The sequence below is a fragment of the Perna viridis genome, chromosome 3 (genome assembly GCF_037379345.1).
Source record: "Perna viridis isolate PV_CMFRI_1.1 ecotype Kerala chromosome 3, ASM3737934v1, whole genome shotgun sequence".
Classification (NCBI taxonomy): Eukaryota; Metazoa; Mollusca; class Bivalvia; order Mytilida; family Mytilidae; genus Perna; species Perna viridis.
Window position 1 is genome coordinate 58814328 of NC_142447.1, and position 18525 is coordinate 58832852.

The 18525-nt window shown below is 32.8% G+C and overlaps 2 protein-coding genes across 6 annotated transcripts; one reads left to right on the plus strand and one right to left on the minus strand.

Moving 5' to 3' along the window:
* Positions 1-1111: 1111 nt before the first annotated feature.
* On the minus strand, positions 1112-10194 carry LOC148623124 (uncharacterized protein C15orf61-like). 5 transcript variants are annotated; one of them, XM_088573655.1, is made up of 5 exons: positions 10074-10148; positions 8367-8465; positions 5617-5768; positions 3651-3829; positions 1112-1789 (listed from the first exon to the last, which is right to left on the minus strand). In XM_088573655.1, the coding sequence occupies exons 3-5, from the start codon at positions 5760-5762 to the stop codon at positions 1662-1664; spliced, it is 453 nt and encodes a 150-aa protein (XP_088429781.1). In that variant the 5' UTR covers positions 5763-5768; positions 8367-8465; positions 10074-10148; the 3' UTR covers positions 1112-1661. The 5 variants fall into 5 exon arrangements, with proteins under 5 accessions (XP_088429781.1, XP_088429780.1, XP_088429782.1 ...); XM_088573654.1 differs by lacking the exon at positions 8367-8465 and having other exon boundaries at positions 10074-10193; XM_088573656.1 differs by lacking the exons at positions 8367-8465; positions 10074-10148 and adding an exon at positions 8925-8987.
* A 3084-nt stretch (positions 10195-13278) lies between these two features.
* LOC148623125 (uncharacterized) lies at positions 13279-17357 on the plus strand. Its single transcript, XM_088574163.1, has 4 exons — positions 13279-13730; positions 15920-15990; positions 16481-16918; positions 17264-17357. The coding sequence occupies exons 1-4, from the start codon at positions 13279-13281 to the stop codon at positions 17275-17277; spliced, it is 975 nt and encodes a 324-aa protein (XP_088430289.1). The 3' UTR covers positions 17278-17357.
* Positions 17358-18525: the final 1168 nt, after the last annotated feature.

Consider the following 18525-nt stretch of genomic DNA (forward strand, 5'->3'; position numbering starts at 1 on the left):
CCTATTTCATGTATTTAACACATTTTATTAGTGGATATCGAATGAAATTATATAGGAAAAGTACAATTTAGTATAATTATGGTATATTTCAACAGATTTTTTACGAAAATGACAGCTAATGCTGCTTTAACTAAATATCTCGATAAAATTTTGGACTAAGAAAACTGCACGAGTTTCAGTAGTTTTGCAGTGTTGTAAGTCCTATGACGTGAATACTAAATGTAGTTATGTGTCATGGTATACACAATGTATAAACAAGATATTACGGCGATCCACGTGCACATACCTTTTAATATATACCTCACAGAAATTAATTTAGTACTACTAACAACTAAACATACGTCTGAAATATGCTCCATTGGTCTATTAGCTCTTTAAGACTCCAATCGTCATCACGAATATCCAAATGAAAATCGAAATTGGACGAGGTGTACTCCATGTTGGTGTGTACTGTACAACGGTCTATAATACAGGTCAGTCTGCTAACAGGTTGATTACAGGTCAGCCCGTCAGTCAGGATGTAAACAGATTAATACCTGTGTTGATTAACACTTGTAGTCGATGTCAATATTACGAGGGTTAAGATTGCTACTTAAGTGAAGAATGTAATTAGTTAACGTGTTTGATTGTTCGCATTGTATTTAATTGTTTTGGTAATTACAAAATCCGAGCAGCAAATATGTTCCCCAGAAAACCAATATTCAATTGATATCGAATATAAGAACTGAATTTTCCAGGTCTGAGGAGACTTAGTACGGTTTGCGCAGTGTAATTGAACATTAGCCTTTTCTGATTCTGTTAAATACTTGCATTATTCAATTATTATATACATTCTGTCCATAAAGGTATTTACGTTAAACGTTAACGTTTATTACATGTAATAATATATTTCCAGCCAAATTGTCTTCGTTCAAAAAACCGAAGTTCTAGAATCCATACAAAGCAACCGAAGGCTGTACCCACCACAAACTGATTTTTATATTGTTAATACACAAGGCCTTTATACCATGCCTATAAATTAAAATGTTTTCTTTATAGAAATGTGCTTCGTAAGACAGTTATTTTCCTCAATGGAAGGATTCAGGTGCTATAAAATTAAAATTATATAAAGTTTTTTATATAAGTTTGATTACCATTTTATTCATTAAATAATTCACCTGATGAAGAGCTTAACAAAACCAACCATAACTATAATTATAAAACTAATGAAAAATAAAAGTCCCAATGATTATACACAGCAATAATTGAGCACCTGATATATTAGTAACCCTCAATACTATCAACCACTAACTTATTCCCAAACAGAACCAGAATCTCATCTGTCTGTACAGTAGCTAACTCTTGTAGTGTAAAAAGATTAATCATTACAACTTCTATAATCCTTTCTTCTGATCTAAATCTGGAATTTCATTGATCTCTTCACTTTCATTCTGTTCTTCTTGATTATCCATTTTAGGAGGTTCTACTTTTAATTTGGGTTTTGACTTTTTATCATGTTCTCCAGCCAACCAGACCAGAAATCTCTGAATCCAGTTAATTAATGTCAGCACTATCAACAAACCCAGAACAAGTAGAACAACAGTGGAGAACAGACTGAGTTGATAAGTATAGGCTACCATGGTGTGATTTCCTTAGTACTGGTTTCATTCACTTACTAATGTTTAGTTTACAGAGTTTGGATCTTCCTTATTCATGAAGTAAACCTTAACAATTCCTTTAGAAGTTTTGACCTCTTCTTCAAATTTAATGAATATCCATGATGCAAACCCATAAGTCAGACATGGAATACCTGAAAGTGAAATGTCAACAATGATATGTAAACTCCTAAGTCAGGCATGGAATACCTGAAAGTGCAATGTTAACACTGATATGTGGCCCGTAAGTCAGACATGAAAGTGAAATGTTAACACCAATATGTGGCCCGTAAGTCAGACATGGAATACCTGAAAGTGAAATGTTAACACTGATATGTGGCCCATAAATCAGACATGGAATTCCTGAAAGTGAAATGTTAAGTACCATTCTGTGTAAGAATCAGACAATGGGCACATCTTATATGATTAAATGATTTATTACCAACGATTGGGACTGACTGTGTAAATATTGATGTGGGACATTTGATCTTTTGATGGTTATGGAAACATTGACCATGCATCCACTGAAAATGAAATTGACTATGTTTGTATGGCTTGTTTTTTCATCCAAGTCAATGAAGGAACTATGTGATTTTTTTCAATATGGAGCACTCTCATGGTCATCAACCATCAAAATGCCATAACGTAATATTTCATCTTCAGCACCTCCTGCCAAGAAAGCAAAGTACTGTTCCAAATTCAATGCTGAATGGAAGTCAAAATTAAAGTGGTGCCATGCCAGTAATGACTATTTCAAATGAAATCATTTTGATGCATATTTATGCAATAGTAGCAATTGCATCGAGTGACAATTTTTAAATGAAAATTATTTAATAACAGTAGCTATATAGTAATGATGACACTTTTAAATAGAAAGCTATTTATGTTTTGCTGTTCTTGTTATGTAAATATTGCCATTAATAAATAAAATCATTAAAATGTCCAAGTGTTACTCCATCAAAAGGGTCATTCCAACCATTCAAATCGAGTATTCAGCATATTTTCTCATGGAAACAGACTTAATGCAAGGTTTTCCATAAGTTTCACACATTTTTGACTTGTTACGCCACAAAAAGAACCGCTGATAAAAAACCTCCAGTTTTCAAACCAAATCTGCAGCTGAAAAATGATAAATCTCCAGTTTTGAAGGAATGACTTTATCACATGTATGTATATCTCAATTTGGTCTTTTCTGGCCTCAAATATATTCAATACATCTAGAAAACAACTGAACAGCTCTTTAAATTTATCCTGAAGCATATGTGACATAGATATTTTTTGACTGCTTATATAAGGAAAAAGTTTGGGAAAAATTTCCTGCCATTTTTCCCTAGTCCATTGCAACATAATCTGACCTATGAATATCTTAAAAAGGCAAATTTTACAAACACTTTGATGGTTATTTCTGGAGGTCATGAGGTATAAATACTTGCATTATGCAGTAAAATATTTACTTCAAGTGCCACAAATTATACACATTTTGCCTGATTCTTAGTCGCAGAAGTACTTAACACTGATATGTGACCCATAAGTCAGACAGGGAAAATACCTTAAAGTGAAATGTTAACACTGATATGTAAACCCATAAGTAAGACATTGAATGCCCAAAAGTAAAATGTGAACACCGATATGTGACTTGTAAGTCAGACATGGAATACCTGAAAGGGAAATGTTAACACTGATATGTGGCCCGTAAGTCAGATATGGAATTCCTTAAAGCAAAATGTGAACAATGATATATAAACAAAAAGATAGGAGTTACTAGTAAAAACCACAAAATAAAAAAAAAACAAACTTGTATTATATTATAGTAATTAGGTCAATACGATTTATTGTTAGATTGATAATATATTTGGCAGTCCATCAATGAAAAAGACATAACAAAAAAAAAACAAAAAAAACAGCACTTAGTTATTTTTTTTCAATTAGCTACAAATGAAATTAAAATGCTGGTTATTGGGTAGACCTATTGATTCCTGTACAACTTCATACAAAGATAGACAACTCCTAGCTTACCAAAATTAATCAGTTTAAGTGCTGTAAAGAACAAATCTTCTCTGTCCAGATCCTGATATGGACGCCTAGTGCAGTGGTATTTGATGAATGGGAAACAGCCAGTTCTCAACACATGGTAGTTAGTACCATCTACTGTCCAGTTAAAGTGAGAAAATCCAAATTTGTCATTTATCACATCTCTATTAAAAGAAAATTATGCTAAGTCATGATGAAGTAATGACTGGTGGGCTTAGGTGTTCTGCGTCACAGATAATTTGCAACATATGATAATATATTTTCCAAACACACAATAGTTTTCTTAATTTAGGACTAACATGGGAAACTTAAACAAAACATATGTTTATGATGGATGAAAAATATAACAAGAGGCTCCCAGGAGCCTGAATTGCCCAACTAGTTCAATTTTTGCCTTTCAATGGCAAAAACTCTTAACAAATTTGACTCACAAAGACTTTGGTAGAACTTATCATAGGAATCATTTAATCAATTGAAAGTTTTTATCTATTACAATTTTCAAAATATTGGCTGAAAACTGCTAAAAAACATCATTTTTCGCCTTTCAAGGGCAATAAGTATAACAAGGAGTGGTCCGACAACTTTAACTCAAGAAGACTTTGGTAGGACTTATCATAAGGATCATTTCAACAATTGAAAGTTTTTATCTATTACAATTTTCAAAATATTGGCTGAAAACTGCTAAAAAACATCATTTTTCGCCTTTCAAGGGCAATAAGTATAACAAGGAGTGGTCCGACAACTTTAACTCAAGAAGACTTTGGTAGGACTCATCATAAGGATCATTTCAACAATTGAAAGTTTCTTTCTATCTATCACAGTTTTCAAGATATTGGCTGAAAACTAAAAAAAAGTCATTTTTCACCTTTTAGGGGCAATATCTCCTACAAGGAGTGGTCAGACAACTTTTATCCCTGAAGATTTTTGTAGGCCTTATAATAAGGATCATTTCAGCACTTCAAATAATTTGGCTAAACTTAATGGTTATGGAGATATATGTGAAAAACTGCTGTCAGACCCTATGTTCTATTTTTAGTAACAGTGGCCATGTTTTTCGAGGGATCAAAAATCCCCACAGTTCTATGCAGGATACCCCCAAGGAACATTCATACCATTAGTTTTGTTCCAATTGGTCAAGTAGTGTCAGAGGAGAAGATTTTTAAAAGAAATGATATTAAAAAGAGCAATAACTCCAACATGGCTTTAGTCATCAGATTCAAATAAAAACTTGACCACAGATAGATCTCATCATGCTGAACACTTTTACCTGGTAAAGAATTTGGCTTAACCTGACAATTTTGAAAATAAACGTAAAAAACTATTTTCAGACCCCTATTTTCTATTTTTAGTAACGGCGGCCAGGTTTTTTTTTAGGGATCCATAATCCCCACACCAGTTCTATGCAGGATACCCCAAGAAACATTCAAAACAAGGTTGGTTCCAATTGGTCAAGTAGTGTCCGAGGAGAAGAGTTTTGAAAAATTGTTAACGACAACAATGACTGACGCCAAGTGAGCTAAAAATTGTTAACAACAATGGACGCCAAGTGATAGCAATAGCTCACATGGCCTTTGGCCAGGTGAGCTAAAAACTTAAAGTGGTTTTACATGTGAAAATACTTTAACTTAATACTAGTCTCAAACTTATGTAAGCATATGAAAACATATTTTGCAATTTTTCTTATGTAGAGACAATAATGATGAAGTATTAACTTGTGGTCTAGTGTTATGCTGTGTAATTTCAGTGGATATGTGATTTCAATTTTTCTTTACATTTCAAAGGGGTACAACTGTCTGGTGTAAAGTATATTAAGTTAATTGTTCTTATTTCAGAATTGTAGTTCAGATAACTTTTATTATACACTTAGGCTCCACTAAACCAAATACATTATGTACAGTGTACACACAATGTAGTAAACCATCCATTTTCATTTGATTTATACATATAGGACCTTTTATAAATAACAAATGATGTCCAGTGTGGTGTTTTTCTTTGTTTAAGATGACAAGTCAGCACTTCGGAACTCAATGGTTTACAGGAATTTCTATGTAGAAATAAAATCAGCCTTCTGATTATAATGTTAACACCATTCAGCATTTAAATCTGTAAAATAGAGAATCGATGATGTATCCCTATTGTTTTCTTACAATGTACTGTCTTCATTTAAAACAATATAGTCCCTCCTCTACTAGATGATTAAAAAAACATTCTCAAAAGTACCAGTATATATTTTATTCATTTCAAGGAATTCAAAAGGCTTTCCCTGCATAAAAAATATACTTTTTACAAGAAACTTACGAATCCCATATTGCCATGGTGTTGGCCATAATTTATATAGGTGATTCATTTCAAGTTTTCATGGACTAGAATTTTTAGATAAAGACATTCCTGCATTTGTTGAAATTTGTGTTGGGCTAAAGAATATATGTAGGTTGATAAATGTCTTACTTTTGTGAAGGCTTATCAGGCCTTCACTAAGTAGCATTAAAGTATCATCCTAGTTCTTTGACATTCATGTGATTTCAAGCAATATGGTCATTTTTAGACTTGATACCTCTACATGGCAGACGATGAGGCATTCTTGTAATGTGACATTTTGAGGCCGATAATTGATGTGACGTAGGGACCAACTCTGAGAGATATGTGGACCAACTCTGGGAGACATGTGGACGAACTCAGGGAGACAAGTGGGCCAACTCTGGGAGACGTGTGTACAACCCCAGAACAGACTATTATGAGGAAATTTTTGCTTCTTCAATGACTCCATTCAGAAAAGGAGATATCCAATGTACGGTGTTACAAAATGTACCTTAAATTCCATACTTTTTTTGTTAATGAAGTAGTTTACTGTGTGGTACAATGTCAAATGCTAAAACTTACAGCCTCGGATTACATAGCTGATAGTTTTTTTTTCCATTTTTCAAATCAAACCTACAAACGAAGTCCAAAGGTTGAGCTGATTTGGCTATCCAATCAGAAAACAGCTTTGGACACTAAATCCCAAAAGGAATTAAGGTTACAGCATGTATGGGAATGGTCCATTTTTTTTTTTTGCTTGGTGGTCTCCCTTTGTAGATATCAGATTGAAAAAAATGCCTTGTTAATACTTCATGATTATTGAGACTAGAATCAGTGCTTAATAATAAATACTTTGTTTTATATTGGTCCTAAATAAATGGGTATTCATTTTTATACCTTAATGTTTTCTTTTTCATCTTGTTCTATTTTAAAAATTCAATAAGGAAAATGACTTATTTCAATATTGATATTTTCACATCGTTGGGAAAAAAAATTATTCTTTGGACGATAGTTAAATTACAATTTCTGTGAAAAGTAGCTCTTTTGAAGGAGAAATTGTTCAACCATATTTATACAAACATGTAGCAATCCTTTTCTTCTTTTCAACAAACTGGGCTAGATCTAAAGATGGGCATGCAGGACTTAAGTCCCCCTCGTTGAAAAAGGGCAATAACTCCAACATGGCTTAATGAATTAAAACCAAAATTTGACCAATGATAGATCTCATCATAATGAAAACTTTTACCCTTTCAGAATTTATCTAAACCAAACAGTTTTGGAGATATATGTGAAAAACCACTGTCTGAGCCCTATGTTCTATTTTCAGTAACAGCGGCAATGTTTTTCAACAGATAAAAAAAAACCACATCAGTTCTATGCAGGATACCCCAAGGAACATTCATACCAAGTTTAGTTCTTACAATGTACTCTATTTTTTTGTGCCTACCGTTAACATTTTATGGCCATTTTGGCTCAAGCCCTGTTAAACTCTAGATAGTTGCCCCTCTAACACAATGCAAAATGTTTTTGAAAAATAAAATAATTTCCCTACCTATATGTGGTACATACTGAAATGTGTAAACTGTACTTGTGCTACAAATGTAACTTCTCCCCTTACCCAAATACTCTTTTGCTGATGTCTTCATTAGTATGTAATATTTACATCTGATTATTTGTACACATTCACAAAGTGATATGATGGATAGACTAGAATCAATGATTTTAAAATTTTTTTTTTTTCAAAAATTTGAAATTTATTTGTTTTCCAGATTTCAAAAGTACTGAAATCTGTAACTAAAAATTCCCATACTCAAAATCGAAGTCCAGTACTTTTGTTATTTGTACAATTTTATTACGTATTTCACATAAGAACACCATAATAATATTCAAGGGCAATAAATTAAAATACATGTAGTATCAGATTCTATTTATGAGACTTCCTTTTTCATTCTTGATAAGATCGTATTCATTCTTTGCTGGTACGGGGATTTGTTCTACAATATAGTATGGAATTCCAGACATTCCTTTTTTAAAACAATATCAAATCTTTCATAACATTATCTAAAGTCTTTAGGTGAAATTTTAACCTCTGACTGTTTTCAGAAAAACATAGAAGTTGGACTGGAAAGTGAGAAATGATCAATTATCAGTTTGGTATAGTAACTTCTAGTTACACATGTCTGGAACATTAAATCAACTGAATTTAAAAATATCATAAATGTTTTCAATTACTTTTAACTTCAATTGATTTTATACATCATTCAGAACTTTAGGACCTAGTGTCAGTATAAAATTCCTAACAATAATAGAAAAATTGGCAATACAGTAATTTGAGTAAAGGGAATTTGGTATGGGTACGGGTTACACATTTCTGGTTGTACCCCTACGTGTACATGTACCTACCCTATTTTTCTCTTGCTGGTAGCAGGAAATAAGACTAATATTACTTTTGGCCTAAGATAGATGAAACCATTGTCTACTTCAACTTAACCAATGTTAGTGCTAAATTAAAAGCAAAAACATTGCCAAAATTATTGGGCAAGTCTGGTGTGGAAAGTGTTGATAGATTTAAACTGCACACTGTGGTGGGACCACAGGCACTTGTCTCACAAAAAGGAGAGTGTACATGGAGTGTATATTAGAGGGAGGAGTCACTTGTAATATTCTATATAGAGCACTGCCATTGCTATTTGGCTCTTTATTAGCCAATTTTCTCAAATTTCTCTGTTTTAAATAGGGTTACTTTACTGTGTCTTCTATGTCTAATAATTTTGTCTGGTTTTGTGTTTTGGACTTCAAAATTCAAACCTCCTTAAGGCTTTTAATGTTTAGTTGTTAAAAACAATCAGTCTGGCACTGGACAAAGACTGGGGGATACTCTTGAATATGATCTGTTTAAGTTGTAATTGAACCTGCACAAGAAAATCTAATTATTGAATCAGTCTATTTGGAAGTGCTGACATGAGAGATTTACTTTCTTGGTGACAGCATTTATTATATTTTAGTTCCACGATACTCGTGGCTTCCATTGTGCTCATCATCAGTAATACGTTTGGATTTACATGATATAAATCAGTCTCCTATTCAAACGCTATTGTGACCTGGTTTTAAGCATACTTTCGGTTTTACCGGAAATGATCCGTATTATACCGGAAATTGGCAGAAATTACCGATTTGGTTAATTTTAGAGAAAAAATTAGGGTTGGTCGGGAAACCCAAAATAGACATATTTTTTTTTGGCCTAAATAAAATTAAATGAAAGAGGAAAACTTGAATGGCAATGGCAATATTTTTAAAAAATGTGCTTTGAATAACAATAACATGATGACTAAATGAATGTACCTATGTCTTGTGGAAGAAATTTTCAATTTCAAGAACTATTGACACTCCAGTAAGCTGTTAATCATTGTGTCTATCTGCTTGTTTAACCTTTTGAATTTACTACCAATTAAAAGATTAAAAAACCTCTTTAAAATGATATAATTTTTATTGCATCATAATGAGCTTAAAATACTTAATTACCAGTCAGAAGTTGACCAGTTCATTAACTTTCCCTGGGGCAATTACTGATAACTTACATGTACATGTATAATACATAAGTAATTATTGATTTTTACATTTTCATCATAGTTGAGTGTTCTGACAACACACCTTTCCTCAGTATTTTCATCAAAACTTTTTCATAGTCAATTTGTGAATTAATAACTTATATAACTAAAATCCTGAATAATTTCTCTCTCCTAGTATGTATAAGTCAAATATAAACCTGGATAATTTCTCTTATTGGCATATATATGTATGTCAAATGTAAATCGTATAGTCTTTAAAGTTTACCCAGTATAAAGACCGGGCAGGCAGTTATTTTTGTACATTATATAGACTTTGTTAGGAGTGACCAGTCCCTGCAATACCGCCAGAATTCGATACTGTTAGTATACATGTAGTACTAATGGGAGGTCATGTAGATGTACCGCCCTACCGCAGTACCGGTAAAATTATACAGCATAATAGATGGTTGGAAAATGCTCATGTGTCAATGTTTAAGAATGAAAGCAGTGAAACCTTAAGTCATTATCATACAAGTATTTTCGAGGCATGGATTAAAATTACCGTTAAATCCTCGTGTTCTCGTATAATTATTCGACTATTATTCTTAACACCAGCTGTTGTTTCAAAAACAACTTTAAGGGAAGTAACTCTAAAGAATAAAGAGCTAGAACAGGAATATATTTCGGAAGCGTGTCAAATTAATACAACATGAGGGCAAAGAAGTTCGTTCGGTAAGGGTAAAATTTGGTCTCAAAATCAATTTCTACATGACGAAATTTTTATGATGTTTCTCCAGCTCTTTAATGTGTTTTATAGTTGTTTTGATTGGTTTATGGTCATAATTTGAAAATATACGGTCATATATGCCCTTAAAACTAGGCTGCGATCGGGAAAATCTGTTAAAAACTGGAAAACACAAAATTTTGTGCATTTTTTTCAATCTTTTAACAGTGGCCACTTGTGTTGATTCTCGTACTTCATATAATTTGTGTATAATTGTTTGTTACAACTCGTGTAAAAACACCTTGAGTCAACAGATGTGTGGCCACTAAGTCTTCCGTTCCACACAAATACCACCTAGAGAATTGCAGAAATGTAAATACTGTTATTTTTGGAATAACGTTATAAATCTCGTCAAAACATTTTGTATTCAGTGTTTGCGACTATTGTACTATATTACTATTATCTAGAAATCAGCCTTAATCAAATTTTTAAAAATGCCCAAATTATGAGGTCAAAAGGGGTCCTTACCGAACTTTCTCCTTTAGCACACCAAACAAACAACACAACCCTAGAGGTATACCATTCCATCTTCAAAAAGTAACCTTAAAGTAAAAACGCAGTAATCAGTGACTTTATAGTATTACAGTAATATAAAGTCCCTTTAGTAATTCACTTTTACACTTACACTAAAGCATACTACTTTTTTATTGCCCCTCCTACAAAAAATCAAATTCCAAGATAAATGGATTAAATAATGGTTCATCATTTCTCATCATAATAATAGCAAAATGGAGAAAATATCCTCCAATTTTCAGTGGCAAAACTTTATATGCATACACACGTGTATCATAGATAATCCCAGCAAACACACAACGTTGTGCCGACGTTGGGGATTGGTCGTGACAACGTAATATCGTGAAAATACGTCGTCACAACGTTGCGTGGACGTAATTCTACAACGAAATCTTATAATGTTGTGACACCATATTATGATTACGTCCACTTCACGTAAAAGTTAAACCAATTGACAACATAATGTTATTACGTATTAACAACGTAAAAGTATTACCAATTCACAACGTAACATTTTATTTATTTATGACAACGTGCTTTACATGTAATACCTAACTTTCCCATTTGCATATTAAAAGCATTATAAAAAATAGTTTTGGAGAAAGAAATGGCTCATTTACTGCAATTCAAAATATCTCTTTTATATTTTAAAATACGACTTAAAATACGACTTTTAAAAATGTATTAAAAAATAATAAAAATGCATAACTAATCAACATGATTGAAAGTAATATAAAACAGTTTGAGTGTTGCAGAATATTGCTTAAATGTGATAAACCAAATTTTTTCAACAGTTTCAAAATTTACTGCCTATTTCAACTCGCCCTGCAAATGCGCTTTTCTACGTCCCGCTCTTCAAATTTGAAGATGTAAATAAATGCTGATCGTGAGGAATGAGAAGACAAATTCTATTATAGAACAGATTTATTTGATTCATTGGAGATATGTAAGTTATTATAGTGTAAACATTAATAGAGTATATATTTGATATCACATAATGTGTAAATAATTTTATTTTTTTTTATCAAACTGTTGTTTTCATAGAAAAAGGGGACTCATTTGTAAACAAGTACGATGCATAGCACAGATCATTTAATGAAGACAATTTAATGGGGAATTACTACAGGAAATTAAAGTAATGAATTAGTTATCAGTAGGATTTCTTTCTCTCTATTTAGTTTCATACTGAGGTTGTTTGTTTTCTGACATATTGGGTTACTTGTTTCTATGCTATTTTGATGACCAATGTTTCTGCTATATGCAATTTACATTGAATTATTGTGATCTTAAAATTTTCAAGTTAAAAGTTTATTTTTTTTTTAAATACCATTGTTTCTCACTAAAATCTGAGTCAAATACATCTTTTGAAGAAATGCCCAGTCATAGTATAATAGTATAATATTTATATATGTTCATTTATGTCAATGAATATTTTTAAACATAAAAATAAATCTACTTACAACAATTTATTTCAACTTCAGAAATTGGAAGAAAACTTAAAGGAAACAATTTTAAAAGTGATGGAAGTAGAAACCAAGTCCTGCACATGAACATGATATTCTGAGGTACAAGAAGCAGAGAAACAGAGTCAATAATTTAAAAAAAGCTGCCAAAGAAAAGTTTGAAAGTAATCTTGACAATTATATCTTAGATAATGTAAATAATCCTAAAGCGTATTAAGAAGATTATGAAAATGCTGATAAAATCAAACAAAGGTACAAATTCTATCCCGCCCCTTCAAAATATAATAAACGATGATGTATTAAGTGACATAGTATACACAGATGATGAAAAATGTTCATTACTGAATAAATATTTTTATTCTATCTCAAAACTAGAGAAGGAAAACCATCAGTTATCGGATTTCGAAAGTAAGACAAATAGCTGTATTTCAAATATTAGAATAGATGAAAACGAAATCGTTTATATATTAAAGATTTTAAAACCCAACAAAGCATCGGGACCAGATATTGTTACTCATAGGATGCTCCAGCTTTGTCCAGAAAAAGTCGCTATCCCCTTAAAGAAAATTTTTAATAAATCAATCCAACAATGCAAATACCCAACTAGCTGGAAGATGGCAAATGTTACTGCTTTATTCAAGAAAGGAGATCCCTCTTTGCCTTCAAACTATAGACCAATATCGTTAATAAGTTGTGTTGGCAAAGTCATGGAAAGAATTATATTTAAACATGTATATAATCATTTATATAGTAATAAGCTAATTTATCAGTACCAATCTGGTTTTCTGCCAAAATACTCTACCGTGCATCAACTTCTTGAGATATACAGTAACATTTTAAATTCTCTTGAGCAAAAAGAAATGAACTGTTTTGTTTTTTGTGATTTTTCGAAAGCGTTTGATAAAGTTTGGCACAAAGGTTTATTAAAAAAGATTAAATCATATGGTATTTCAGGAAATTTATTTAGTTGGTTTAAAAGTTACTTAGATGGTAGACGTCAAAAGGTAATGTTGAATACAGCATCCTCAGATGATTGCCATCTTTCAGCTGGTGTTCCACAGGGATCTGTACTTGGACCTCTTCTTTTTATTATATACATAAATGATATAGCAGGTAACTTCACATCCTTGTGCAGACTTTTCGCAGACGACACTTCCTTCAATTACTCAGATTCTAACAGTGAACAGATCCTCTCTGTAATCAGTCACGATCTGGGTGAATTGGATGAATGGTCCAAAAAGTGGCTGATGTCCTTTAATCCAGATAAAACCGAAATTTTGATATTCTCCAATTGCGAAACTCCCAACTTCACGTTCTCCTTGAATGGAATAGACATCCCAATCAAAAACCAACATAAACATTTAGGAGTAACATTTAGCAGTAATGCCAAGTGGAACGACCATGTAGAAAATATTATAGCTAGTGTTAAAAAACATCTAAATATTCTTCGGAAGTTGAAGTATCAACTTACTAGAAACACTTTAGAGAAGTTATATTTAATATATATAAGACCTTTACTTGAATATGCACATGAAGTTTGGGATAATTGTGGTGTATGTAATACCTCCAAATTAGAAAGACTTCAATTAGAAGCATCGAGAATTGTCACGGGTTTACCTATTTTTACAAAGATAGAAAAAATATATCAAGAAGTTCATTAGGAACCACTAGATGTTAGACGCAACAGAAGAAAGTTACAAATGATTTATACATAAAAATGCCCCATCTTATTTGCTTGACATAATATCACCCAAAGTACAATCCCTTACTAAGTATCTCCTTAGAAACGGAGATGACATATTACAGCCATTTGTAGATTATCTGTAACAGTCTTTTTCCCCTGCTACTATTAAAGAATGGAATAAACTTGATGTATTCACTCGACAATAAGACACTATTTCCAAATTTAAAACAGAGTTAAAGAAGGATACACGCAAACCACTAGTTCCTAATTATTATTCTATTGGTGAACGAAAACTGAATATTATTTGGACACAATTAAGATGTTCTGCTTCTTCTTTAAACCATGACTTATGTAGAGTCAATATCGTAAGTAGTTCTTTATGTAGATGCGGAGATGTTGAGGATGCTCATCATTTCTTTCTTGACTGTCCCTTACACGAAAACACTCGAGTAATCCTTATGAATAACATTAGTTGGCTGCCCGATGATTTGCCATTGAATGTAAATCTTTTGACTCATGGAAATCCAAATTTAACTTATGATCAAAATGTTCGTTTATAAAACATGTCCATAGATATATCAAAGAAACTAAAAGATTTTCTGTTGTTTGATGAAATTTGATGAAATAGTGATATGCCCATGTTTTCTTCACCATCACCACATTCCTCTCAATTCTCTTATTTTTTTTTCCTTTTCTCAAACGCTTCTCTTCTATGTCTTATTTTTCACTTTATTTTTTATCTAGTGTTTGAAAAATGTAATTGATGCATGCTCGGTTTGACAAAATATTGTACATTGCTATTGTATATGGGAGAGGACCTCGTAAGTATGTTTTACTTTTGTCCAAACCTTTTTGTTTATTACAAATAAAATATGTTTAAACTAACATTTTATTCGCATAATTCACCCACTTTACCTAAACAGGATTAATGATAAACTGTTGACATCTGACTTGCTTGACTTGTTTGATTGGGGAAACTATTCTCTGTTTATATTTTTTCTGTATACCAATCAAATAATAGATGCAAAACAAACAAAAATGAATCAAAATTATGTTCGTCATTTTATGACGTTGAGACAACTTCATTAACAATATGACGTGGTGACGACGCTGTGTGGATGATCGTGTTCACGTGCCCAAGTTTCGATTTCACAAAAGTCGTAAGTGTAAAGTTGATCGCAAGTAATGACATCATAAACTAAAATAGCATTGTGACGTAATGATTTACGATCAATTTCACACTTACGACTTCATGTGAAACGGACGCCTGGAGTCTACAAAATTACGTCCAGATAACGTAGTAATATAACGTTTCGACGGCATAAAGTATTACGTTGTGACAATGTCCTCCCAACGTCGGACTGTTTGCTGGGAAAGAACTTTTAAAAATGCCTTGGTCACGATACTATGCCAACATTACATTACATGTACATCTTGTGTAACATATAGTTTTTGATGCTTTCAAGACCTGTCAATTGATATTATCACAAAGAAAGTATTTTTTCTCTGTTAAAACCGAACGAGGATTATGGTTTTTTGTATTAGATAGTAAACACAACTTGGTCGTGTTTTTGTTTGTTCTCACAGAATTACAAATTGTAGGAATAACTCTGTAACATGTTTATGAAAATAATATTTGTTAATTTATTAGTTAATTACTACTTTTAATGGTTATTTCAGGTAATTTGGTCGAACTTGAAAGGTAACAAATTATTATAAACATTTCCTGAGCTTATAAAATAAGCAGAGGTATAGAGGGACACTCACACAGTTCCAGCCGCTCACCAGTCAAGGCAAGTAGTCTAACTGATCATATTTATTACTTTCAAATATTTTGGACAAGTTAAACTAATTGATATTTGAACAAATAATTGCGGATAAAACGAATTTATTCGCTGATAGGGATATGAAAGATGCTTTGTTAAATATCTGACTTTATCAATTTTTTCCCTTTTCCCTTTCAGGATGAAGTGTGCCTTAATCTTGTCATGTGTGGTTCTCTCAGTGACTGCTAAGAATTATGGTAGAGGCGGAGGTAAGGATAACTTACATTTTAATAAGGTATAAGGCGTGATTCTGTATAAACTTTGCAACCGCTAAAACAAGTTGCAATGAAAAAAGTTAAAAACTTATCCCCTTTCACGTATCAATACCAGTAAAAGGCTTAAAACGTAAACGTATATCACTGTAATATATAAATCTGTAGGAAGTGGGATATATATTCTAAAATTATCACATTTAAAGCGACATCCATTGTAGTCAATATCTATTCTATTTCCATTTTTTTTTGCTTTTCAGTGTATTACTTTATTGGAGAGAATAGAAAAAAATCATTGAACAATATGAAGCCTTAAATAAACTGTTGTAAATTTTATAACAACAGCAAATAATCTATTTCTCAAGTTTAAAGTTTAATACATGTACAGAAGACTTTTGGTATTGACTTTCAGATAATAATTGTTAAAATACGTATTTTAGCATAATACTTATATGTACCTGTAAATTGGATGGTTTTACTTTTAAAGGAGTACTTTGGGGAGGAGGTGCTGTAGGAGGAATAGGGGGAATTGCTGGCTCCACTAATAGTGGATGGCGAGGTGGTGCAGTTATCGGTGGAGGACGGAGAATTGGCGGTGTTGGCGGTATCGGAAGTGGTGGTTGGCCTTCAGGTGGATCCCTTGGTTCAGGTGGTATGGGAGAGGGATGGCCTTCTGGGGGATCCCTTGGTTCAGGTGGCGGTGGATGGCCGTCTGGGGGATCTCTCGGTTTAGGTGGTGGATGGCCATCTGGTGGCAATGTATGGCCCAGCGGTAATGGAGGTGGTATTCTGCCAGGAGGAAGTAGTGGTATTTTACCAGGTGGGGGTGGCTCCAGCGTTGGTGAATGGCCAAGTGGAGGTGGTTCCATCTTGCCAGGGTCCAGTGGAGGATGGCCTGGCGGTTCTATCATCGGAGGCAAAAAACGTAAGAATTTTTTAAGATTCTTTGTAGAATCTCGACCGATATAAACGTTACCATAGAATATCTCCGGACACATATGTTTAAATTCCAAACACTTCTCATACATTTCGCTGTACGTTTACCTTTGAAAACCTTTATTTTGAACTTTTATGTTGCTGAACAGTAATAATCTTTAATTCATATTTCTAAGGTTTGGTTGTTTTTCCTTAATTTCATGATTTTATTTGTTATATAGTATATAGTTTAAAGACAAGAAAAGAGAAAATGGCAATATTGTATTTGTACCGATTGTATGAACTTAGAAACGCAATCACATATCTATTAGTCTGATGATTTTCTATATTTTAGGTGGTGGCTACTAGACGGAATTCCTAAAGATTGGTGGTACACAAGTAAATCATCTATCAGCCATGTATTTGTATTGTATTTTTACCAGTCAAATAAATGCATATACAAATTCTTCTAAAGACATTCTACATTGAAATATGATTATGACAGAAATAAATACAAAAAACAAAAACAAAAACAAAGAAGATAAATCAAAGCAAACAAGACCCCAAACAACTAAACAGACAAAATAAAACAAATGCAAAAAAACTAATAAGGAAGAAAAAAATTGTCATGTTTCGAATGTCACTGAAATATTTGACAACCGTTTGACAAATGTTTATGAATAAAAATCATATCAACAACATAAACGTTGTTACTTTACAAGTACGGAAAGTTCAACAGAGCTCGGTTAGTAGATAAGATAAACATAACCACCCGTTTACGAAGTCTTGGTGGCAGATATGTAACCAAATTTCAGGTATGAAACAATGTAGTTAGTATACCTCCATTGCAAATAAATGGTAATCTTATCACCGATGATACTGCCAAAGCGGGTGAGCTTAATGAGTTTTTGTCTTGAAAACGGAACTAGACGACTCTATCACTCATCTTCCTCATCCTATCATGGGTGAAAATGAGATTAACGAATGCGAAATCAGTGAATTCGAGGTCGAAGATGCGTTAATACGGGTAAGGCTACCGGCCCTGACCTTATTAGCCATAGACATATCAAGGCCGCATACTCCGAAGAGTCACTTATGTAGACTTTTCAACCTCTCCCTCTCTCTCGAAGTCTCTCTTTCCATCTTGACGCCAGTTTTTAAGAGCGGAAATGCGCGAAAAGTTAAAAATTATCGGCCTATTTCGCCACTGAGTTTTATTTCAAAATGTATGGAACGTTGCGTATATAAGCACGTACATAATTTTCTGAGAGATAATCGGATTATTACTCAACACCAATCTGGATTTACCCATGGTTACTCAGCTATCAACCAGATATTTCAAATTCATTTGGCCAAGCTTTGGATAACGGAAAGGAAATTTGCGTTGTTTTCTGCGATATCTTCAAGGCCTTTGATCGTGTTTGGCATAGAGGCTTACTACACAAATTACAACATTACGGTATAACAGGACGTATTTTGCGATGGTTTAGTAGTTATATGTCGGACCGACATCAGCGATCGAGTTGTTTTAAACGGTTGCTTTTCTGGTTGGAAACCAGTGAGAGTTGGAGTTCGGCAAGGATCTATACGAAGCTCTTTATTATTTCTTGTTTTTAT

Coding starts and splice junctions, on each gene's coding strand:
- LOC148623124 (XM_088573654.1), bottom strand. CDS start 5,762: ATGCTGAATGGTGTTAACATTATAATCAGAAGGCTGATTTTATTTCTA. Junction 3,830..5,616: donor TCATTTGTTATTTATAAAAG/GTCCTATATGTA, acceptor TTCTTTTAATAG/AGATGTGATAAATGACAAAT. Junction 1,790..3,650: donor ACTTAAACTGATTAATTTTG/GTAAGCTAGGAG, acceptor TTTCACTTTCAG/GTATTCCATGTCTGACTTAT.
- LOC148623125 (XM_088574163.1), top strand. CDS start 13,279: ATGTTGAATACAGCATCCTCAGATGATTGCCATCTTTCAGCTGGTGTT. Junction 13,731..15,919: donor AATATTCTTCGGAAGTTGAA/GTATCAACTTAC, acceptor TTTCCCTTTCAG/GATGAAGTGTGCCTTAATCT. Junction 15,991..16,480: donor GAATTATGGTAGAGGCGGAG/GTAAGGATAACT, acceptor TTACTTTTAAAG/GAGTACTTTGGGGAGGAGGT.